General features: G+C 44.3%; 2 protein-coding genes across 2 annotated transcripts in view; one reads left to right on the top strand and one right to left on the bottom strand.

Annotated features, from left to right (window-relative positions):
- Positions 1-2,176, top strand: part of dus3l (dihydrouridine synthase 3-like (S. cerevisiae)) — a 43,389-nt gene extending 41,213 nt beyond the window's left edge. Inside the window, exon 15 of the mRNA XM_085987938.1 lies at positions 1,740-2,176. Within this exon, the coding sequence (XP_085844064.1) occupies positions 1,740-1,782 (43 nt within the window). The 3' untranslated portion in view covers positions 1,783-2,176. The remainder of the gene's footprint in view (positions 1-1,739) is intronic.
- Positions 2,177-15,678: 13,502 nt separating this feature from the next.
- The window catches only part of LOC147117176 (sorcin-like), a 32,642-nt gene continuing 24,050 nt past the window's right edge, over positions 15,679-24,270 (bottom strand). The window contains 6 exon segments of the mRNA XM_085987935.1: positions 15,679-16,057; positions 17,809-17,867; positions 20,010-20,022; positions 20,024-20,124; positions 22,085-22,160; positions 22,162-22,233. Coding sequence (XP_085844061.1) covers positions 16,031-16,057; positions 17,809-17,867; positions 20,010-20,022; positions 20,024-20,124; positions 22,085-22,160; positions 22,162-22,233 — 348 coding nt within the window. The 3' untranslated portion in view covers positions 15,679-16,030.

The raw sequence follows: 24,270 nt of genomic DNA, 5'->3' as shown, positions 1-24,270 counted from the left end.
AGCAAGTACTCTATTCTATCCTTTTTAGGTCCAAAGTGGATGACCTCACATTTGCCTACATTGAAATCCGTTTGTCAATTTTTTTCCATTCACTTTTCCATTCACTATTAATAGCTCATTGTAATTTTATGCTCCCATTACACTGCTTACAATGTTATCTTTGTGTCATCAACAAACTTGGATATGTGGCTTTCTATCCCATCATTTAAGTCGTTAATAAATACGGTGAATAGTTGAGGCCCCAACACAGATCCTTGCGGGACACCACTACTACAACAACAACTTGCATTTATATAGCATCTTTAACGTAGTAAAATATCCCACGGTGCTGCACAGGAGTATTTTAAGACAAGAAATTTGACACCGATAAATTAGGGCACATGACCAAAAGCTTGGTTTTAAGGAGCGTCTTAAAGGAGGAAAGAAAGGTAGCGAGGTGGACAGTATTAGGCAGGGAATTCCAGAGCTTAGGGCCTAGGCAACAAAAGGCACGGCCACCAATGGTTGAGCGATTATAATCAGGGATGCTCAAGATGGCAGAATTAGAGCGAGCGCAGATATCTCAGGGGGTTGTGGGGCTGAAGGAGATTACTGAGATGGGGAGGGGCGAGGCCGTGGAGGGATTTGAAAACAAGGATGAGAATTTTGAAATCGAGGCGCTGCTTACCCGGGAGCCAATGTAGGTCAGTGAGCACAGGGGTGATGGGTGAACAGGCCTTGGTGCGAGTTAGGACACGGGCAGCTGAGTTTTGTATGACCTCAAGTTTACGTAGGGTGGAATGTGGGAGGCTGGCCAGGAGTGCGTTGGAATAGTCAAGTCACTAGTCACATCCTGCCAATTAAGAGTACTTGTCCATTATCCCTACTCTCTGTCTCCTGCCGCTCAGCCAATTTCTTAACCAGGTCAATAATTTGCCTTTGTTAGGGTGAAAATTATATAGCTTAAAGCAGCAACATAAAGAGTTAAAGAATGTATTGTAAGAAGTGAACTTGTAAATAAGAAACAATGGCACAAGACAAAACAAACTCAGCTTAAGACGGGGCAGGAATTAACTGTTTGTGTCTGCTCCCATTAAAACCATTGTGGTTGACATTATTGTTGAACAGTTATTGAATGTGGGAAACACTAAATATTTCACAATTATTCAGTGGTGCAGCCTTCTGCAAACTATTTGCTGGAAGCCCTTTGGATGTATTAATGTAATTCTACTATTCTATAATGCAAAGTAGATGAATCAAAATTGTGTGTATTGATGAGTTACAGTAATTGGTAGCTGCAAAACTGCCCATTTTGTAATTAACTATTAAAAACCGCCCAAAGTTCTAGAAGGTTCCATATCATTCCTGTGAGGACAGGGGAGTTGTTGCTGGGGGAGTGTGATTGGTTGAAGACACCTGTGTGTAATATTTTGCTATAATGTATAAAAAGTTTCAATACCTTGTTGCTGGGGGAACGTGATTGGATGAGGACAAGAGAATTGTTGCTGGGGGAACATAATTGGATGAACACATTTGTGTGAAGTTTCAATATCTTGTTGCTGGGGGAACGTGATTGGATGAGGACAAGAGAATTGTTGCTGGGGGAACATAATTGGATGAACACATTTGTGTGTAGTGTTTTGCCTGTATAAAAGAAGTTTGATATCACTGTAACGGTGAGAAGCTTATCACTAGACCGCGGGGTCTATGGTTCTTCTCCCAGAACATTCTGTTAATAAACTGTGTACTTTTACTTTAAGACAGACTCGAGTGAATCTATTTTTCACCAACAAATTGGCGTAGTCGGCAGGATGCTCCGGAGCTGAAAGACCGCCTGCACCAGTGAACCCGGACCAGAAGTCAAATTTTGACTGTCCAGAAATTGAGTCATCTGGGGAGGCGGAGGAACAGTGCCGTAGCATCATGAATCAAGTAAAAGTCTGCAAGAGGTAGGAGAACACAGTTGTATGGTGTGAATTATATGAAATAGGGAACACTGTGTTGCGATAAAAGTCGTGAAGGAATGAATGGTACTTGACTGATCAACATGGACAAGGAGGATACCTGTCTCATCGATCCTAGCCTGAGCCGGAATTAAGAGGGCAATTGGGCCCCACGTGATGGCCAGGATTAAGTAGGTTGAGAGACTCAAAAGTATCCTAGGATCGTGAGGTCGAGGACTATATATGTGTCTGACTGTGTGAGAAGGAAGAGAACGTAGAAGAAAGGGTAAGAGTAGGTCCGAATTGAGATACAAACGCCAAAATTGTCTAACCAGAAATTGTTTCAGGAGTCGCAGACCAGCCCGAATAGAGGAACTCAGCCGAAGGTAAGTCTGAAGTTGGACTAGTTATGGCATCGGGGAAAGAGAGTGGGGACCCCCTGGGTCTCTCTCGAGGTTCTATGCAGATGACCGGAAGGGTATGGTAGACAAGATGCGGAAGGACGGGTGGGACCCATTTCAGACGCCAGACGCTCAGAGGGAGTGGTGGGATAAACAGAAACAAAAAAGAGGCAAAAAGGCGGGAGTCATTTTGGTAAATCAATTGGTATCAATGATACAAAAGAATAGCGAATTGCACTGTAGATTGATGAGGCAGAGAAAGGATAGAAGTATTGGAACAGGAAAATGAGTTCCTGAAAAATGGAACACAATGGAAAGATGGATATAGGATGGACAGGTCAGGACTTTGGAATGAAATAAATGTGAGACTATGCACCGCAGGAAGGGGGGTTGAGGAAAGGCCCCCACCTTACAACAAGGCGGAAGCCACTGCACCACTAGAGGACTCAGAAAGTGAGGACGACATTAAGACTGTCAAGGCGGCACCACTTAGACGCACACAGAATGCCCAAAACCCTTTGACGTACAAGGCTTTCACGCCTGCTGAGAAACAGATGATTAATCAAGATTTAGGAGAGATGAAGGCGAGGACCCGGAACGTCCAATTCTGGCAGAAACTACAGGAACTCTACGAGATCCATGACATGCACGAGAGAGATATACATCAGTTGGTATGGGCTAAATGCCCCAGAGATAAGTGGGAACAAGTAGCTGACTTATATAAAAGTGGGGATTGGATACCCCAAATTAACGAAACCGAAGCCAATCAAAACACAGCTAGGAATAACTTTAAGAATGCGGTACAACTTGTAATGGGGGCAGCAACAGCCAACTGGGGATTGATCATGCAAATAAGGCAAAAGAAAGGTGAGAACGCAAACACCTATGGAGAACGGCTGTGGTATCAGTATCAAGAGTCATCAGGACAAGATAATCCCCTGCGGGATGATGCCGTGTTTATGAAAATGTTTAAAGACGGGTTATCCGCAGAACATCAGAAAATATTGAAAATGGGTGTGTTGGTGGCCGACACAGCCATAAAGAAAGACAGATAAAACAGGAACGGGTAGGCGCTGCTGGCACCCAGTCAGGACAGGCACCACAAAGGAAGAAAGGGGTCTGTTTTAACTGTGGGAAAATGGGACATATAGCTAAAGAATGTAGGGGCCCAAAACAGAACCTCCTCAGTTGTAATAACTGCAGAAAATTGGGCCATGCCACTAACCATTGTTGGACAAAACGGGAGATCCAAGTGAACACATCTACCCCAAGTACCCCAGGGGATTACCAACAGTTGCTCGACTCCCTAAAAGCACAGGGAACCAAATGACGGGCAGCGGCCCCCGTTAGGAGGGAGGCAGATGAGAACCGGGTCTATGTACCAGCATTGTTAGGAGGCCAACAGTGTGATATGTTAATAGATACCGGAGCGACAGTGTCTCTCGCGAATCTACCATTACCCGTCACTAAACACAAAATGTATATAATAGGTCTGGGCGGAACCAAGATCCCAGCATATCGAAGTGAAGTGCAAACATTGGAAATAGCCGGGAAGTTACTACCGGCACAATTTTATGTATGTCCCAATAACGAAGGAACAATAATGGGCATTGATTTACTAAGAGAGTTTAACTTACTAGTGGATCCCGGACAGAGTAAGATAATTTGGCCTCTGCCGGATGGGAGTAAGGCAAAAACAACCAAACCCTTGTCCCATTTGGCAAAGGTAGGGAGTGCCGGGGTATTGACCCAAGATTGGAACCAGGTGAAACAGCCATATAAGGTAATATGTGAAGCAGTAAAGGCAGTATGGGCAGAATCAAAACAAGACACGGGTTTGGCAAAAACGCCCCCTATAGTAGTACCTGGCCCAAGTCACCAACCACATAAACAGTATCCAATTAAGTCAGAGGCTCAGACAGCAATAGTTAAGATAGTACGTGATCTGGAAGAAAAAAGGAATAGTAAGGGTTACAGAAAGTACTACTAATTCCCCAGTGTGGCCCGTCACGAAACCGGATGGGTCATTTAGATTAACTATTGACTACACGGAACTAAATAAGGTAACCCCAAAATTGCACCCAATAGTGGCTAGTCCCGCCACGATTCTCAACGGACTGAGCCCAGAACATAAGGTATTTACAGTTCTGGACATAGCAAACGGTTTCTGGTCCTTACCCTTGGACCCAGAATCGCAGGAAAAATTTGCTTTTACAATCGGGGATAAACAGTATACTTGGACCCGATTGCCTCAGGGGTTCCACAACAGTCCGGCAATATTTCACCACGTGATGAGTTCTTTATTGGAGCCGATCGACCTCACCCCGTACCAGAGCACAGTACTCCAATACGTGGACGATCTGTTGATAGCGTCAGAGGACGAAGAGGGACATGCCGCAGCCCTGATCGTAATTTTACAGGCACTAGCGGAAGGTGGTTTTAAGGCAAACCCAAATAAAGCACAGATTGCACAGAGCACAGTAGCATATTTGGGGCAACAGCTGTCCCAAGGGGACAGATCTATGCCCGAAGACCCTAAAAAAGCCATACAGGACATGCCAAGGCCAGTAACAGTAAGAGGAGTCAGGAAGGTCTTGGGGTTGTTTAATTACAGCAGGAATTTCATCCCAAACTTTGCAGCAATAGCAGAGCCAGTTCAGAGACTGGTAAAAGGAGGGAACCCCAGTAATGCCGGGATTGACTGGGGACCTGAGCAGGAGAGCGCATATGGGGATTTGAAACAAGCCTTAATGGCGGCCCCCAGGCTGGGATTACCCGATATGGAGAAACCCTTCCATCTCCACTGTGAGAATGAGGGAGGATTCTACACAGCAGTGGTGACCCAGCAACATGGGGACAGAAGACGCCCAGTAGCGTATTATTCTATGCAACAGTCACCAGTTGTGGCAGGACTATCACGGTGTGTGGCGGCACTGGATTGTGTGGCCTGGGCAGTAAAAGTGAGTGAACCAACTGTGATGACCGGGGATATTATTTTACACACTAAGCACACTTTGGTAGAAATGTTAAACAATAACAAATTACGGTCAGTGTCCAACATGCGCAGAGCGCGTTGGGAGGTGGTCCTGATTCCCCGAGACAAGTCAGTCAGTTTTGATTGTCCGCGATACAGGAGAAAACCCGGCGGAAGGTATGTTGGGAGCAGGCGACCCCCATAGATGCGCTGACGTAGACGAGGAAGTAGGGGAAGGAAAAATACGAGATGAACCGTTGGAAGGAGCACAAGTCACCTTGTACGTTGATGGGTCTAGAAAGTACATTGAGGGGGCCCCACGTACAGGATGGGCGGTGGTCAATGGGCAGTTGAAAACCGAGGCGTCAGGACGACTCAATGGTGGGTTATCGGCACAGGTAGCGGAGATAGTAGCTTTAACAAAGGCGTTGGAATTGGCAAAGGGGAAAACAGCCAATATATATACAGATAGTAGATACGCCTTCGGTGTAGTACACGATTATATGACCGCTTGGGGGAGAAGGGGGTTTCTGACAGCTGGGAGGGATTCCATCAAACATGAGGAATGGATAAAGGATCTCTTGGAAGCCGCAGAGGCTCCCTTACAAGCAGCCGTGGTAAAAATAAAAGGCACACCAAAAGGTGGAAAGCCCAGAGCAAAAAAGGAATCAGGCTGCAGATTTAGCAGCAAGACAAGCCCCTGAACAAGAACTATTTGAGGAGAGAGTGTCAAGCGTTCAGGTAGAACACATAGACATCAGTGAGTTGCACAAAGATGTCTCTGAAGGAGAAAGACAAGAGTGGCATCGCACAGGGGGCAGGCCAGATTCCGGGGGAATCTGGCGAAAGGATGGAAAGGTGGTGGCTCCGACATGTATCCGACAGATACTCCTGGAATTGCACCATGGGGATACCCACACATGAAGGGGAGCAATGATTGAGTTATTAAGTAAAGAATGGTGGTGGCCGGGTTTGGGAAAGGACGCGGTAAAGTACTGTTAACGGTGCCTGAGGTGTGCACAGTATAACCCAGGGCGACCGATTAGCCCACCAACCCCGACCACGGGGGCCATGCGAAAATATACAGATAGACTTCACGGGTCCACTTCCCACTTCCAGGGGACAAAAATATTGTTTGGTAATCATAGATCAATTCACCAGATGGGTTGAGGCGTTTGCGACTCGGGATTGTACAGCCATCACTGTAGCTAAAATCATGGCAGAAGAAGTAATTCCCAGATGGGGAGTGCCAGTACAGATCGATTCCGACCAAGGGACACATTTTACAGGAGCTGTAGTGAAAAAGATATGTGAATAGATGGGAATAAAACAAAAATTCCACATCCCCTATCATCCCCAAAGTTCCGGGATGGTGGAACGAATGAATCGAACTTTAAAAACAGCCCTAGCCAAGGCCCTAGGAGAAAGGCAACAACAATGGGTAGATGTGTTGCCAGCCGTATTAATGAAGTTGCGGGCAATCCCGAATCGAACGACGGGCTTATCCCCGTACGAATTAATGACGGGAAGGGCAATGCAGCTTCCCCATGGAATAATAACTGGTGGGGAAGAGGTAGGCCCCCTCAAGGACAAAATCCGTAGATACGTATTGGAATTAAGTGACCAGTTGAAAGAAATGAGGCAACAAACTCAGGATCGGCAGGAGAAAAAGGACAAAGATTTGGAGTTAACTGCGCTCCTGTACATTCCTCCGGCGGGGACTAAGGTAATGGTTAAAAATCTACCTGAGAAACCCGGATTTGCACCAAAGTGGTCAGGGCCATACCAAATTCTAATTAGTGGGGATACGTGTGCTTGCATTGATATGAAGGGCATGGGACGATGGAAGCACTGGACGCAGTTGAAAGTCTATGACCCTTCATCAGCTTAGCAATGGCTACACCAGAACAGATACCCTTTACAGATAGCGAAGAATATATCAGGCAATACAAAGAATGGGAATGGATGATAGTACGAACATTGGTATGGATAATATGTAATATCCTAATGGGATACACCTTGGAGTGCCTCCTGAAGTACGTATGGGAACAATCCCGCCGACCCCAACTAGCCCCAAGGCGGGAGGAAGTCCAAATGGTTATGTTCGAGGACTTAAGCTAATGATATTTTACCCATCCCCACAGGAGAATAGAATCTACAAGCAACAAACAGTTAGGGTTGGCGATATAGCCTTTGGGAAGTTGTTAACATAAAGTGATAAGAATTGTTCGATGTTAATGCAAGCGTAATGCGTGTGTGATTTCCGGTTCTTGTTAAAAAAAAAAGGGGGACAACTGTTGTAATAATGGAAAAAGGGATACTGCTGTAATGTGCGTGTGTAGTGGGTGCCTGCCTAATTGTTATGATGAGACAGGTCCCCGGACCAGAGAATGATAACAAGCGACGTAGAGAACTGAAGGTGAATACCTTTTTGTATTTGTCCCACAAATATGCTACGGAAAACAATAAGGAAGGATGTTGCCAGCATTCTCGCCAAGCAGAGACCAGCTGTCAGTGTGCCGGGGGACCTTGATGTGTAGATCCCGAGTGGTAATTCCACCCAAGTTGAGAGATAGAGTGCTCAATGAGCTTCATGAGGGTCATCTGGGAGGGGTAAAAATGAAGAGCTTAGCCAGGGCGTTTGTGTGGTGGCCGGGAATCGATAAAGAAATCGAGGATATGACCAAGAGATGCACAGGATGCCAGAAGGTCCAAAACGCTCCACCACAGGCCCCGCTACACCCATGGGAGTGGCCCTCATCTCCATGGCAATGGGTACACATTGATTTTGCTGGTCCATTTATGGACTCAATGGGCTAGAAATTCACTTTGGCCCCGCCAGCTGGCTAGCGCCCAAAAGTTAGCGCTGCGCACGGAGCCAGTTGCGCCCGTCAGAAATTCAGTTTTTGCACCCCAAGTCGGAACCAGGCGCTATTCCAGGGTGTGCCCGCCCCCGCTTGGGGCGCTGAAACTGAATTTCAGCGCTGTAGGTGCTGCAGCGCCACCCGCTGCGGAGCGGCAGGCCTCCTCCTTCTCTTAAGGGGGAGGTGCCTGCAACTCGGAGACCGCCGCTCGCTAGTGCCGGCAAATGAGCCCGGCACCACGGAGAAGTGCCGGGCTCCCGGAAAGCAGCCGGCAATGCCGCGGGGGGGGGGGGGGGGGCGTGGAGGAGGCCGGGGAAGGAGGTGCGGGCAGGCGGCCGCCGAAAAAGCGGCCGGCCGCACCTCCGCCTTAACTAGCGCCACTAAAGCTGCAGCACGGCCCGGTCTTCACATCGTTGTTTGCGGCCGCTGCGGAAGAGGCGGTCGCAACTAAATATGGGGGTCGGGCCAGTAGCGGGGCGGAACCGGGGCACTGCGCACACCGATGACGTCATCGGTGCCGGCGCAGCGCTACCGGCTACAGCCGCCATTACCGCAGCGCTGAATATCAGCGCAAACTCCTCTACTGGCGCAGAAGCCCTCTTTGGGCGGTAACTGGGTGCAAAGCCCACTAAATTTCTGGCCCAATGTTTCTAATCGCCGTGGATGCCCATTCGAAATGGCCAGAGGTCATCAAAATGTCCTCCACCACCACGGAGAAAACTATTTCAGTCCTACGGACCATCTTCGCCAGGAATGGCTTGCCAGAACAGATTTGCTCCGACAATGGGCCACAGTTTATGTCCGAGGATTTCCGGAGGTTTCTGAGGAATAATGGGGTGAAACATTACACATCTGCCCCATATCATCCAGCCACAAATGGATTGGCTGAGAGGTTTGTTCAGACCTTTAAAAAGGCAATAAAGGCAATGTATAACGACGACATACCACTACAACACAAGGTGGAGACATGCAGTCACCAACCAAGCTCCAGCCATAATGTTCTTCAACCGAAGGCTAAGATGTCACCTGGATTTGCTCAAACCAAACATAAGATGAGATGTTGAGGATAAGCAATTCCAGCACGTCAATGAGAAGCCAACCAGGAGCTTCAAGATAGGGCAACCAGTCTTGGCCCACGACTACCGAACAGAAAAATGGCAGCCAAGAACGATATGCACACAGCAGGGACCACTAATGTACACAGTGCATTAGTGTGCATCGTGAGACGCCATGCTGACCAGATTCTAGAGTCACAGGAACAAGCCAAACCCATACCACGAGCATGTGCACCTGGTAATGAACCCGAAGTACAGGTTGCGTCTACCTCAGAAGCAGTGGCATTGGAAGCTGACGAACCAACCAATGACAATGAGCCAGAATCGACTCCGCCGCAAGAACAGGATACTCGAGAAAGGCGCTATCCAGTCAGGATCAGGAAGCCTCCTCAAAGACTGAACTTATAAATGATTATTTCAGTTGATGTATATAGTACAGAGAAAATTGTAATTGTAATTAGTTATTATTTAGTTGTTAAATGAATGTTATGTACTGTTTATCTAAAAGGGGAGGAATTGTTGTGTATGTACCTTTAAGAGAGAACTGATTTTATACTGCAGTACCGGCAGTGACCACACCTGTATCTAAAGCCATAGCAGGCTTCTGTACTTCAGTCTTAAGTTACCCTCCGTTCAGTAAATACCTGTTATTATTGTTCTCCTGCAGTCCGTGTATTATTGATACTCGGACACTACAGATATCAAAGAGAAGGACATGTTTTCGACACATCAGATAAGAATGAAGGATCAAAATGGACAATAGCCAATAATGGCATAAAGGAATCATCAAGAGTGTGATAAACAATTGTGATCATTGTTGGATTTCGTAAACGGATAACAAGGAGCAGCATGCCACCATTTTTACCCTGGTACATTGGTTCTCAGGACAAATCAAGTTTTGATCAGGGACCAACAGGAGGGACTGTTAGGGTGAAAATTATATAGCTTAAAGCAGCAACATAAAGAGTTAAAGAATGTATTGTAAGAAGTGAACTTGTAAATAAGAAACAATGGCACAAGACAAAACAAACTCAGCTTAAGACGGGGCAGGAATTAACTGTTTGTGTCTGCTCCCATTAAAACCATTGTGCTTGACATTATTGTTGAAGTTATTGAATGTGGGAAACACTAAATATTTCACAATTATTCAGTGGTGCAGCCTTCTGCAAACTATTTGCTGGAAGCCCTTTGGATGTATTAATGTAATTCTACTATTCTATAATGCAAAGTAGATGAATCAAAATTGTGTGTATTGATGAGTTACAGTAATTGGTAGCTGCAAAACTGCCCATTTTGTAATTAACTATTAAAAACCGCCCAAAGTTCTAGAAGGTTCCATATCATTCCTGTGAGGACAGGGGAGTTGTTGCTGGGGGAGCGTGATTGGTTGAAGACACCTGTGTGTAATATTTTGCTATAATGTATAAAAGAAGTTTCAATACCTTGTTGCTGGGGGAACGTGATTGGATGAGGACAAGAGAATTGTTGCTGGGGGAACATAATTGGATGAACACATTTGTGTGAAGTTTCAATATCTTGTTGCTGGGGGAACGTGATTGGATGAGGACAAGAGAATTGTTGCTGGGGGAACATAATTGGATGAACACATTTGTGTGTAGTGTTTTGCCTGTATAAAAGAAGTTTGATATCACTGTAACGGTGAGAAGCTTATCACTAGACCGCGGGGTCTATGGTTCTTCTCCCAGAACATTCTGTTAATAAACTGTGTACTTTTACTTTAAGACAGACTCGAGTGAATCTATTTTTCACCAACACCTTCAATTCCAGGAGCTTCAACTTTAGCCAACAGTCTCTTATGAGGGATTTTATCAAATGCCTTCTGGAAGTCTATATAAATAACATCCATAGACATTCCCCTGACCACTACTTTAGTCACCTCTTCAAAAAATTAATTCAATCAGGTACATAGAATAGAAATTTACAGCATGGAAGGAGGCCATTTTGGCCCATCGTGTCCGCATCGGCCAACAAAGAGCTATCCAACCTAATCCCACTTTACAGCTCTTGGTCCGTAGTCTTGTAGGTTACGGCACTTCAAGTGCACATCCAAGCACTTTTTAAATGTGGTGAGGGTTTCTGTCTCTACCACCCTTTCAGGCAGTGAGTTCCAAACCCCCACCACCCTCTGGGTGAAGAAATCTCCCCTCAAATCCCCTCTGTACCTCCTACCAATTATTTTAAATCTATGTCCCCCTGGTTGTTTACCCCTCTGCTAAGGGAAATAGATCCTTCCTATCCACTCTATTTAGCCCCCTCATAATTTTATATACCTCAATAAGGTCTCCCCTCAGCCTCCTCTGTTCCAAAGAAAACAAACCCAGCCTATCCAATCTTTCCTCGTAGCTAAAATTCTCCAGTCCAGGCAACATCCTCGTAAATCTCCTCTGTACCCTCTCTAGTGCAATCACATCTTTCCTGTAATGTGCTAACCAGAACTGCACACATTATTCTAGCTGTAGCCCAACTAGTGTTTCATACAGTTCAAGCACAACCTCCGTGCTCTTGTATTCTATGCCTCAGCTAATAAAGGCAAGTATTCCGTATGCCTTCTAAACCACTTTATCTACTTGGCCTGCTACCTTCAGGGATCTGTGGACATGCACTCCAAGGTCCCTGTTCCTCTACACTCCTGTGTGTTACCATTTAATGTGTATACCCTTGTCTTGTTAGCCCTCCCCAAATGCATTACCTTACACTTCTCCGGATTGAATTCCATTTGCCACTGTTCTGCCCACCTGACCAGTTCATTGATATCTTCCTGCAGTCTACAGCTTTCTTCTTCATTATCAACCAGTCATCTCTGTCAGGCATGACCTATCCTTCACAAATCTATGCTGGCTATCTCTGATCATCTGAAAATTTTCAAGATGTTCAATCACTCTATCCTTAATATAGACTCTAATATAATTTCCCGACAACAGATGTTAGGCTAACTTGTCTATAATTCCCTGGTTTCCCTCTCTCACCTTTCTTAAGTAACGGAGTGACATGCGCAATTTTCCAATCCTTTTTGTAGCTCTATCTGTTTTGTCACCTTTTGTTGTTCTTTGTATTACTCCCAGATGCTAGGATCTGTGCTAGTCTTTGCATTTTTGTACTTTTATGTTGTCCCTTACCTCTTTAGTTATCCATTACTTTTTTTTTTTGGCAGAGTGCTTGCCCCTTAGGGGTACAAACTGGTTCTGTAACACATTCTTTTTTGAACACCTCCCACTGATCTTGTCATTTTACCCATTAACAGATTTGCCCAGTTTACTGTGGACAGTCTCTGTCTCATCGCATTGAACTCAGCCTTACCTAAATCTAGAATCTTTGTAGCTGTTTTGCGTTTCTCCCTTTCAAACTCGATCATATTATGATCACTATTAAATAAATGTTCAGGCACCGTTAGGATGTTAACTAAATCTGGATCATTACTAAATCTAGTATGGCCTCCACCTTGTTGGTTCTAGGACATATTGTTGCAGAAAACTATCCTGAACATACTCAAGAAATTCACTATCTTTCTGGTCTGCTTATGCCAATCTATATGAATGTTAAAATCCCCCATTAAAACCACTCTGCCTTTGCTACATGGTTGTCTAATCTCAGCATTTACACATTCTACCACTTCACTGCTACTACCAGGGGGCTTATACTCAATTTTTAAAATTCATTTATGGGATGTGGGCATTGCTGGCAAGGCCAGCATTTATTGCCCATCCCTAATTGCCGCCTTCTTGAACTGCTGCAGTCTATGAGGTGAAGGTACTCCCACAATGCTGTTAGGGAGGGAGTTCCAGGATTTTGACCCAGCGATGAAGGATCGGTGATATATTTCTAAGTCAGAATGGTGTGTGACTTGAAGGGGAACTTGGAGGTGGTGATGTTTACATGTGCCTGCTGATCTTGTCCTTCTAGGTGGAAGAGGTCGTGGGTTTGGGAGGTGCTGCCAAAGAAGCCTTTACGAGTTGCTGCAGTGCATCTTGTAGATGGTACACACTGCAGCCACGGTATGCCAGTGGTGGAGGGAGTGAATGTTTAAGGTGGTAGATGGGGTGCCAATCAAGCGGGCTGCTTTGTCCTGGATGGTGTTGAGCTTCTTGAGTGTTGTTGGAGCTGCACTCATCCAGGCAAGTGGAGAGTATTGCATCACACTCCTTACTTGTGCCTTGTAGATGGTAGAAAGGCTTTGGGGAGTCAAGAAGTGAGACACTCGCCGCAGAATATCTAGCCTCTGACCTGCTGTTGTTGCCACAGTATTTATGTGGCTGGTCCAGTTAAGTTTCTGGTCAATGGTGACCCCCAGGATGTTGATGGTGGGGGATTCGGCGATGGCAATGCCGTTGAATGTCAAGTGGCAGTGGTTAGACTCTTGTTGGAGATAGTCATTGCCTGGCACTTCTATGGCACGAATGTTACCTGCCACTTATCAGCCCAAGCCTGAACGTTGTCCAGGTCTTGTTGCATGTGGGCATGGACTGCTTCATTATCTGCGGAGTTGTGAATGACACTGAACACTGTGCAGTCATCAGCAAACATCCCCATTGTTGGAGGGAAGGTCATAGATGAAGCAGCTGAAGATGGTTGGGCCTAGGACACTGCCCCGAGGAACTCCTGCAGCGATGTCCTGGGGCTGTAATGATTGACCGTCAATCACCACAGCCATCTTCCTTGGTGCTAGGTATGACTCCAGCCAGTGTTTTCCAGGATGTCTTAAATCCTTTTCTTTTCCCTTTACCTGTAGCACCGAAAGCACAATTTCTGACTATTACTCTACTCTTCCCTTTAGTTTGTTTTACAATTATTCTTTATCTTTTCCAACTGAGCCCTCTCCCATTTGCTGGTTTAAAGTCTTTGTGGCCACCTTATTTATCCATTCTGCTGGAACCCTGGTCCCAGCCCAGTTCAGGTGGAGCCCATCCCAATGATACAGTTCCTTCAGTACTGGTGCCAGTGTCCCATGAAATAGAACCCCTTTCCCACACTACTCCTTCAGCCATGCGTTCACCTCCCTAATCTGCTTATCCATACGCCAATTTGCACATGGCTCAGGTAATAATTCAGAAATTATAATCCTCGAGGTCCTGTTCTTTAATTTAGCTCCTAGTTCCTGGTACTCTCCAAACAGGACCTCTTGCCTACTCTTTCCTGTTGTTGGTCCCAACATGGACCATAAAGACTGGATCCTCCCCTTCCAATATCCTTTCAAGCCGGTTCAAGATGTCCCTCACCCTGGCACCAGGCAGGCAATATACCATATGGGACCCAAATCCTGCTTACAAAGGATGCTATCTGTCCCCCTAATGATTGAATCCCCTATAACTACCACATTACACTTCCCCTCCTCCCCCTCCTTGGGGCAGCCTTCTGCTCAAAGGTGTTCTCCGGATGTTCCCTAGAATTTCACAACCGAATTAGTTACTTTTGAAATGTAGTCACTGTAATTTTGTAGACAAACGCAGCAGTCAATTATGTGCACAGCAAGGCCCCACAAATGTGTTTTTGGTGGAGTTGGTTGAAGGACGCATGTGAGCTAGGTCAAAGAAATAACTGCCCTGCTCTTCAAATACTGTCCCATGGGATTTTTACATCCACCTGAACGAGCAGACAGGATCCTAGAAACTGGACGGCAGTGTCCGTTTTACAGGTGTAAAAAGGGCAGCTAAAGGTCCAATATGACGGGCAGCATGCACACGCTCATTCTGTGCCACTCGCCATATTGGTTAGGCAATAGGGGGCCTAACGCCCATTTCAGGCCCTCTGTAAAAGTTGGTTGCGAATGACCGCAGCATGTGCCGTGCATGCGGCATTCAGTTTCTTCAGGTGCCCAGTAGCCAATACCAGCGGCCCCCTAAAGGGAGCACTGGAGGCTGCCACCTGAAAAAGTAGGTTTGAATGCTTTTACTTACCTTCTCCTGCTGGCTCCACATTCACGGGTTGCTGATGGTCACCACCGGCCCCCTTCCCTGGACTCACCCGAGGCCCTTGGCTGACTCCAACTGGAGTTTGCAGCTCACTGGTAACAAACAAGACGAATTTACTGCGGGCTCGTTAGGTACGTGCCCGATTCGGGCACAACTCTAATTTCTAGATTAATGCCTCAATTTAAATCTCATCTGAAGGACAACACCTAACAATGCAGCCATCCCTTAGTCGTACTACACTGAAGTGTCAGCCTAGATTATGTGCTGCAGTCTTAGCATGGGGCTCAAACCCACAACCTTCTGACTCAGAGGCAAGATCACTACCGCTGAGCCAAGCACACATGGAGACATATGTGCAGAGTGAAGGACACCCAACACGTACCCACTTCTCTACAAACAAATTAGGAAGAGCATTGATCTAAATGTGTATTTTCATCTCACTAAGCAGGACTTCATTTCCTTTTGTTGTTTGATGAATTCTTCTAATCATTACCCCTATCTCAACTAATATAAACCAAACACATACAACGAACAGTAGGGTTTGTGCGACTTGTGTTTTAATTCAATACCTTCATTATGGAACCTACATTGTTTTTTGTTGCTCATATAAGCTTGCAAAATGTTCAATATCAAACCAAGCAGTAATTGGCAGAACTCAGTACAAAAATCAATGTCCATCATTATTAAAAAGTTAAAACTGATTTCACAGCAGTTAGTGCAGCATTATGTAATCAGCCAAAACTCATACATTCCATATCATGCATTTCTCTTTACATATATATTGTATAACATTGCATAATGTTGCGGCTGGCTATTAGACTGGGCACTCAAGAGGAAGAGATTAGGTTCTTTTGGAAAGTTTAGTTTTCTTTTCAGTCTTGCTTCAGTTAAATACACATGGTGCACATGATGAACTGAAAAAGAAATTGTAAAATGTTTATCAGCCATTTATGACTCCATTTGCAAATCAAACAAAATTAAGCAACCATAATTCTTTACTTCTGTTTACCCCTCTCCCAATGATGTTAGCTCCTTTTTGTGGTGCCCTTCCAAGTGACTATTATAAGCCTTGATGGTGGATGTTGGTAGTCTATTCGATCGTAGGGGATCACAGGAAAGTCCAGTTCTGTCCACACGTCCAGCAGAGGTTGCGAGATAGCAACCAGGAGCAGAAATCATGGCTGATTGCAATGTCCCTACCGCTACCCTGGCTGAGATCAGATAGTTCAGCAGAATGGGGATCCAACTTGGGGCCTTCCTGTGCGACTGTTGAGCTATAAGAGGAGCTCCATTTTGTTTTTAGAGTCTAATTTTTGAAGAGTGTGAAAAACTTCCTCTCACTTGAATTCTGATTTAGGGAATTTTCAAGGGAAGGAACCTGTGTATCTGCTGAAGGTTGGAATTTGCCCAAAATCATTTACAGTACTGAAGTATACAAGTGAAAAAAATACTGAACTTGGATAAATGTCATTTCTAGATCTTAGTTATAGTCATAAATTTCCCCTAAACTTTCTCAAGTGGGATAAAAATATTTCAACGTTGGTCGTTAATATTCCGTTTATACTTTTAAGAAATAGGAGGAGTAGGCCATTTGGCCCTTCGAGCCGGCTCCACCATTCAATAAGATCATGGCTGATCTTCGACTGCAACTCCACTTTCCTGCACTATCCCCATATCCCTTGATTCCCTTAAATATCCAAAAAATCTATCGATCTCTGCCTTAAATATACTCAATGACTGAGCCTCCACAGCCCTCTGCGGTAGTGAATTCCAAAGATTCACCACCCTCTGAGTGAAGAAGTTTAAGAAAAGGATTATATCTTCTATTACCTCATTTGTGGATCAAAGAACAGAGCATGGTTTCCCCCGCCTCCCCCCCACCCATTATTTGCAGCTGGTGGGAAGACATTATCAAGGCCACATTTATTGCTTATCACTGGTCGTCCTGACAACTGACTGACTTGCTAGAGCATTTCAGGAGGAATTAAGAGTCAACTACAACATGTGGTTGAGAGTCACATGAATGCTTTACGGGGTAGGAGTGCCAGCCTCCCTTCCCCGAATGCCAGCAGGGAACTAGTTAGATTTTTACCACAATCCAGCAGCTTTTATGGGGTGGGTAGTAAGTAGCAGCCGATAACTGAAGGAGGGAGGGAGAGAGTGAGTTAGGATGGGAAGCAAGTTGCAGCTAAGGGCCGAGGCTCGTCGTTCCTGGGTTCCCCATTTGACATGATAGACAAAATGGAGGGTGCCTGATGAGACAGGCCGCACTGGTTGCCACGGTATTGAGAACGTGCTGGAACGCTCATTTGCTCCCCCCACCCCCCGTATTACACTTTTTTTTACAGTAGAAACACAATCAACTAACCAGAAAGCTGGGGCATGAGTGTACAGTGAACCAATCAGAAAGCTTGAAACAATTACCACACGCAAAAAGTTATTCTATATTAGATTTCAATTAGTAGCAAGTAGTAATAGTAAATGCTCTCCAAAAAGCATTGCAGAATCCCAGGGTGCTCAGTTATTACGCCAAAAATGACATTCATACAACTCTCACTGGAGGTGAACAGAAGTCAAGTTAACAGTTCTACTCCCTAGTTGCCTTAGTATAGGGCTTCAGCTACTAAAATAAATACAGAAGTGTAAAGAACCTATCTCTACTCACATCATCATATGCAAAATTAACAACTCCTTGTTGGGAACCATCTCTTCTTCTGAAGGCCTCTGATGGGGAAAAAGAAAACAAAAAGAAAACTATATTAAAATAATCAATAGCAAATAAGGCAAATATGAGATTTACAAAATATATAATGAAGCTATGTATACGTTAGTACACAAATGTGCTTAGCCTAGAACAGTGGTTCTCAAACTTTTTTTTAAAATATAAACCGAGCCCCCCTTCAAAGATTCACGTCTCATGCATGCCCCACTCTTTCTAAGAAACAGAATTTTTGCATAGAACAAGAGGATTTTATATTCTCAGCAACAATGTATTATTTAAAACAGAAAGCAAGATAAATAGCACGGTACCACTACTTAACTACCAAAAGGTGCTTGCTTGGCTGTACCCTCTCGGTGTTTATGACCAGGTACAGTCAAGCAATGATATAGGCAAGTACAAGAGGATTCAAATTTCCAATTAACCCCACAGAAAACTGATCTTATTACTATGCCCACTTAAAACATACAAATACTAGGTTTTCTTTGTGTTAACTTTTTCAAACGATGGTGCTTTATTAAATGGTTTTGAAGATGAAGTTTTGTTCTCGAGCTTAAAAGATCCCAAATGTAATAATCTAAAGATTAGAAACATCTTTTACTAAAGCACACAGCGAAGGTATATTCAAAGGAATTGTTAATTACTTTCAGAACAGATCAAAAAATTTACAATGTGGGCACAGACTGCAACATGGGGTCATCTTGAAAGGAAGTGGTTTGACAGTGTAAGAAACCCTTCCATAAATACTAGTTTCCTAAACGTCTTTAACTGTGTGCAGAATGCTTCTTTCAGTGCATGTAGATCACAATTAAGGTACTAGGCAGAAAAAGGTAAGTGGACGTAATCTTTTCTTAATTTTCACTTTCTTTAAAAAAAGTCAGAATTGGTTAAAAGTTACAAACTTATTTTGCACTTGAGCTCATTGTTTTTGTTAAATCAACATAGTTGTGGCTAACAACAGAAAAACGCTGGAAATACTCAGCAGGCCAGGCAGCATCCATGGAGAGAGAAACAGTTAACGTTTCGGGTCTGGGACCCTTCATCAGAACTGGAAAAAGCTGGTGATGTAACAGATATTAAGCAGGTGCAGAGACCGGGGGGGGGGGGGGGGGGGGGGGGGGGGGAGGAAGGAATTGAAAGAACATACTGTGAAAATGTTGCAAATAGGAATGGCAAAGTCATACAGCATGAATTTTTTTTGCCATTTCCCATTTGCAACATTTTCACAGTATGTTCTTTAAATTCCTTCCTCCCCTCCAAATGCCCCCCCCACCCTGTCTCTGCACCTGCTTAATGTGTTACATCTCCAGCTTTTTCCAGTTCTGATGAAGGGTTCCAGACCTGAAACGTTAACTCTGTTTCTCTCCATGGATGCTGCCTGGCCTGCTGAGTATTTCCTGCATTTTCTGTTGTTGTTTCAGATTTCCAGCATCCGCAGTATTTTGCTGCTGTAGTTGTGGCTAACGTTCAATCATAGAGGAATAAAGCAAGAATGGGTGTGTAGCAGCATAATTGAATCTCTGCTTCACCTTCTGACAACATGCGATGTCATGACCACAGCATGAATCAAAACAGAATGAAATGCCAATTCTCTTCCTTTATGCAAATTTAGTCTATAATTCCGAGCTGTGTAAACAATTCCCTGTGCAGAGCATATTGGGATGTTCCCCCTCATCGTCAAACTGCTGACGGGAATATGATAAAATACAAACCACCATTTACACTGCTAAAAGTATTCAGCACAATTTGTGACTTATTCTGCATCTTTACGCAGATGGTGTTGGAGCACAGAATGGTATGCCACAGGAAGTGTTCGAGGCAGAGACCATTCCATCTTTTAAAAGAAAATAAGATAAATATTCTCAGGGAAACTAGGGATGGGCAATAAATGCCAGCTTTGCTAGTGACACCCACATCCAGAGATTGAATTTAAAAAATCATCAGCACAGAAGACAGAATAAATTTGGAAATCTTGGTGACACTTTTGTTCCATTGTACACCACAACCAAAAGCAATTCAGATCGAAAACACTTTCTCCAAACAATTAACCAATGGCCAAAGATTTTATTGTTAGGAGACCGATATCTCCAATATAGGTTATTCAGTATATGGTACAATGCACTGCATTCTCAAAAGGGGACACATACCTGTCAGAGCCCGGAAGTCTCACACAACAGGCTACGTAATCGTCAAACGAGATCTTCCCATGGGTGCTATATCGCTTTACTATTCCGTTCAAACCTTGAGGGGACAATCTGTACCCTAGTCAATGAAATGGACAGAAAATTTTAAATTTTTTTTACAATCTTTATAAATGTCTGAAAATAAATCTGTATGAAACAGCACTTTTCACATGAACATTCAGGTTACAAAAGAACTGGATTTTTGGGGGGGGGGGGGGGGGGCGCGGAGGAGTGGTCTTGTGGTGAGAGACACAAAATTCAAACACGCCCAGGTATATCTTGACATGGTTCGCAGAACTTATATGATCACAATGTAGAACAGACTGTTTATAAATCTCAAGAATATACACCAGTTCTTGGATATTTTAATGCAGCTGTACTTTTAAAAATTGTGACATTAGGGTGTTTTTAAAGTGTCAAAAATATTGCCAGGGAGCCTTCCCTAAGCATTTTCTGTGTTTTTTATATAAAGTAAAATGTATTATGTTGGTGTTGTACTAAAATGGCTGATGGGATAGCCTAGCTATTTGCAATCCTGATTGTAAAATTGCCAGATCCCCCATTTTGCAGACAAAATTATAACAGGATTTCCTTTTTAAAACAAAATAAAATTGTTCATGTAAGGCCTAGAAAAGTAATGGTGAATGCCGGAACATGGTCAACAAAATGATTTAGGGTTTAAAATCTGACAATTTTAAATCCCTGAAGAACACGACTTGGCAGTTCAAAAGCTGATCAAAGTAACATATGCAACAATTGGTTTTGTCATAAGTCAAAATATTCAGCAACATTTTCAAAGAGAATTAAAATTTATGAAGTCTTGATTTTTTAAAAACTATTTCAAAACACATTGTGGAATTCAGTCTTTGAGGACCAAGTCTAATGTAGCTTTGCAAGCTTTAGAAGAAAGTTCAGTCCAAAAGGAGCAAGTCTTGCCTACACAGTTTTGCAACCTTTAATGAAATGCAACATTTTCTCCTCGGCATGTTAAAATATTGGAATTGACGGGGGAGTGGTGTAGAATTTCTTTTAGAGACACATGAAAATATTGCAGAACGAGCAAAATTGTTTGTGGGGAACAGAGTTATGTCTATGATAAATAACTAAGGCTGAAACAGTCAAAGGATCTGTATAAGTGAAAAATATTAAATTTCAAGCACTTGTATCTGATTGACCCCTCACTCTAAATAAGGAGAAAATAATAGCAGTTTCAAATAAGATACCAATTTGATACAAGCACCTACTGAGAGCAATGTGGAGCTAATAACACTAACTGCTGGCTCCAGAACATTGTTCAGGCAATCCAAGTTCTCGGCTTGCAGAGCTCCACTAAACAGCATCCAAATGGCGGTTAAATTTACATCACAAACTTTATTTTACTATATAGCGCTTTCTTTTAAAATCTTTGCCTTTTAGGAAAAATATTTAACGACTGCAATTGCCTGATTTCTAATGCCTTATGATCTCTGCCTATTCTTTTGGTACGGCCCATATTGTTCAAAATTAACCCAAGCGGCTGATTAGTTATTAGATAACGCTAACGCCCGTTAGGTGAAAGTGTGTTTCATCTGACTCCTGTTCTTGCACTTGCTAGTTTTTAAATTTATACCCCCAAATTAGGTAAACTTTTCACCTCAAGCAAACAATTTGGCTGGATCAATTTTGCCAATTCCTTTCATAATTTTGAAAACTTCAGTTAGATCACCTTGAAGTGCCCTACTTCCCAAATAAAACAGGACCAACTTTTCCCTCATAGTTTAAAGTGCTAATCTCCAAGCTCCTTTAAGGGAATAATATCCTTATAATTAGCTGACCAGAACTGCATATTGTACTGCAGATCCATCATTCAGAAATAAGTAAAAGCACCAAGGGTCAGATTTTCTCCTCCCATCAGGGGAGCTTCTCCACTCAGCAGTCTGCACTATTGGAGCAGTTATTAGTTTCTGCATAGATACTTACTAATTAATTATGCTGATACTGTATTTAAGGTTAGTGGAGAAATCATTAAATGAACGGAATGCATCAAATCTGTGACTTACCCATAGCACTAATAGCTTGTTGCAGTTCCTGGGGCTCCACAGTTCCACTCCTGTCTCGGTCAAAAGTACCAAAGTTTCTGCCGCCAGCTACTCAAAACTGTCCAGAGCTCTTTGAACTCTGGAAAGCCCATAGTGCCAGACATATCTCGCTAGGAATTAACATTAAGGGACAAAAGTCTTTGACAATGATCATTTACTGCTAAACAAACACTGAAGTCAAAATTCAGCAGTAATATGGTACTAATCAATGAATGCAAAGTTTAAAGAAAGTAGTAACTTGAACTGGAGCCTGTAATATTCAATTGTTAGCTAATTAAAAGAAAAATGTACCAAGCACCAGTCGTATGGTGCGTAACCCATCCTTTAGGAGGAGAGAGGACTGATCCTAATCAACTTTTCACTGCACTAAGTACGTGAAGGAAAAAATAGAAAGATATGCGGATAGGGTTAGCTAAAGTAGGACGAGAGGAGGCTCGCGTGGAGCATAAACACTGGCATAGACCAGTTGGGCCGAATGGCCCGTTTCTGTGCAGTTAATTCTATGTAGAGCCCAAAGTTGATGCAGTTCAGACACTCAGGCCAGGATTTTACTAACCTCAGATGGTCCCGACCCTGCTGCTGGCTCCAGCCCGCTGTGTAGAATGGATTTTCCCTTGATGGGGCTTGTTAAGCCCACCCAGCGCATTTCTGGCCAATTAGTGGAAGCTGGTCTGATGACGTCATTTGATGGCACGTCATCAGCCGGTTTCTTTAAATTTATTTAGACATTTGTGCTGTCAGTGTTCTGCAGCATTGAGGTGCTACAAACACCGACGATGACTGCACCCAGGCTCTCCCATGACTCCTTCCATATGTTTATGGAGGGAGTCACAGCATGCAGGGAGGTCCTCTTCCCTTCTCATTGGCAGAAGAGACCTCCCCAGAAGATCAACACAGCTTGGTTGCACATTGCATAGGAGGGCACAAGCGGGGAGGTCGTCAGGAGGACCAGGCTGCAGATGTTTCAATGATCACACCAGATCATGAAACGTTAATACAAAGCCACACTCAACCTCATCCTGCTGTGCCTCTCATCACATCCCCATCACTCTGCTTCCTTACCTACTCATGCATTCTTACTCACACCAACTTACCTCCTCTTGTACTTGGACCTCCACCCATCCCTCTCTATCTATATTATCACATCCCCATCTCACTAGCCACCCCTCACACTCATCCTAGTGCAATCATACCAACTAACAACACACAAGGGTAGGCACTTGGGTGTTTTAGCCAATGTTCATGTAAAGTTTCTGTTAAACATTGAAACCGTTATTTTCAGCACTTTGCGTTCACCTTTGGAAGTGGCTTAGGGAGTTGCAGTGAATGGCGAGACATAACGGTACCCCCCTCAATGGTAATGAGTGTGAAAGGAATGGCTTGGGCATTGTAGGGATACTTTATGGTGTTGGTGTGGGGTGGTGCCAACCTAGCGCATCATGTGGCAGCCAGGGTGTACAGCATCAAGTGAAGTAAATCTGGCCATGATGAAGCCATCCCTGGCAGCAATGTGGTCGGGTGCTGATGCCCTGTGTAGCATCAGTTGATTGCGGAGAAGGTTGGTGGTGGTGTGCCTGGTGCTGCTGGTGTTGGGGCTGATCGTGGTGGGATTCTGAGGACCAAGGTGAGAGTATAAAGGGCACCGATGCTGATGGAATAGATGGCAGGTGAAGTAGAGATGACAGAAGAGAGGTAATGAGGTCAGACTGGATGGAGACTTGTGTAAAGACTTGCAGCATGGTGAATCTGTTGTGCAAATGCAGTGAGGAAGAGCTTCTGGCTGAGGGAAGATATCTCCCAAGGTGGGAGCTTTGAGTTGACATCTGAAGCTGTGAACTCAACAGCTGATTCAATGGCCACTGAACTCCCGCCTCAGCTTCACAGACGTGGCCCACAACCAGCGTGGACCCAGTGGACGAGCTGACAAATGCAGGTGAGCTGAAATTCATTCTTAAGTGGCTCTAAACAAGCCACTAATTAGGTCCCCCGTTGTGAATCCACCGCTGTGTGTCGGGTCTACTTAGGGCTGACAGACCCGACATTAGGAAAGGCGCGTAGCAGCAGGGTCCTTTTGGGGGGGGGGGGAGACGGAAATTTCGCACCCAACCTGCCACCGATCGCGCCCGCCGACTCCCCCCCCCCCCCGG

The sequence above is a fragment of the Somniosus microcephalus genome, chromosome 5 (assembly GCF_052327205.1).
Source record: "Somniosus microcephalus isolate GS21.2 chromosome 5, FLI_Smic_1.0, whole genome shotgun sequence".
Classification (NCBI taxonomy): domain Eukaryota; kingdom Metazoa; phylum Chordata; class Chondrichthyes; order Squaliformes; family Somniosidae; genus Somniosus; species Somniosus microcephalus.
The sequence above is the reverse complement of the archived record's forward strand: the minus strand, read 5'-3'. Positions and strand labels throughout refer to the sequence as shown.